The sequence below is a fragment of the Frankliniella occidentalis genome, unplaced genomic scaffold (assembly GCF_000697945.3).
Source record: "Frankliniella occidentalis isolate FOCC.00 unplaced genomic scaffold, Focc_3.1 Scaffold5, whole genome shotgun sequence".
Classification (NCBI taxonomy): Eukaryota; Metazoa; Arthropoda; class Insecta; order Thysanoptera; family Thripidae; genus Frankliniella; species Frankliniella occidentalis.
Genome location: NW_026267135.1, coordinates 2,299,035 through 2,299,481, shown reverse-complemented (window position 1 = coordinate 2,299,481; position 447 = coordinate 2,299,035). Strand labels below are relative to the sequence as shown.

Genomic DNA, 447 nt, shown 5'->3' with positions numbered 1-447 from the left:
CCCGGTCACCACCCGGCCGGCCTATCTGTCCGGAACTGTCAATCCAATCCTGCGCGTCACTGCTGCCCCATTACTTTCCTGTGTGTCGCGGATTAGTAGAGACCGCGTCGATCAAAATCATGAAACAAACAGATCGCGTGTATGGACCGCGCAAGAAAGTGGGTGACATCGTCATCGTCAGCACCGTAAGTAAAATAGTCTTGATCGTGTGTAAAGCAGATGTTTTATTTTACACGTTTACGTGATGGTGACAGTAAAAAAATAAATAATTATTTACATGAAGGAGCGGACCTCATCGTCCTGCTGGTAGATGTTCTCGTTGACGAGCTTGTGGCTGGGAGTGTACTGGGGACCAGTCTGGAAGACGTTGTCGAAGCCGTTGACGTTCTTGTTGAAGATGGCCTGGGTGTAGGCGTGGGCGTCGGTGGTGGCGTCCTTGTGGAAGAT

General features: G+C 50.3%; 1 protein-coding gene across 1 annotated transcript in view; it reads right to left on the bottom strand.

Moving 5' to 3' along the window:
• Window positions 1–273: 273 nt before the first annotated feature.
• Window positions 274–447, bottom strand: part of LOC113216224 (basic juvenile hormone-suppressible protein 2-like) — a 2,634-nt gene continuing 2,460 nt past the window's right edge. The window contains exon 3 of the mRNA XM_052270064.1: window positions 274–435. Within this exon, the coding sequence (XP_052126024.1) occupies window positions 274–435 (162 nt within the window). The remainder of the gene's footprint in view (window positions 436–447) is intronic.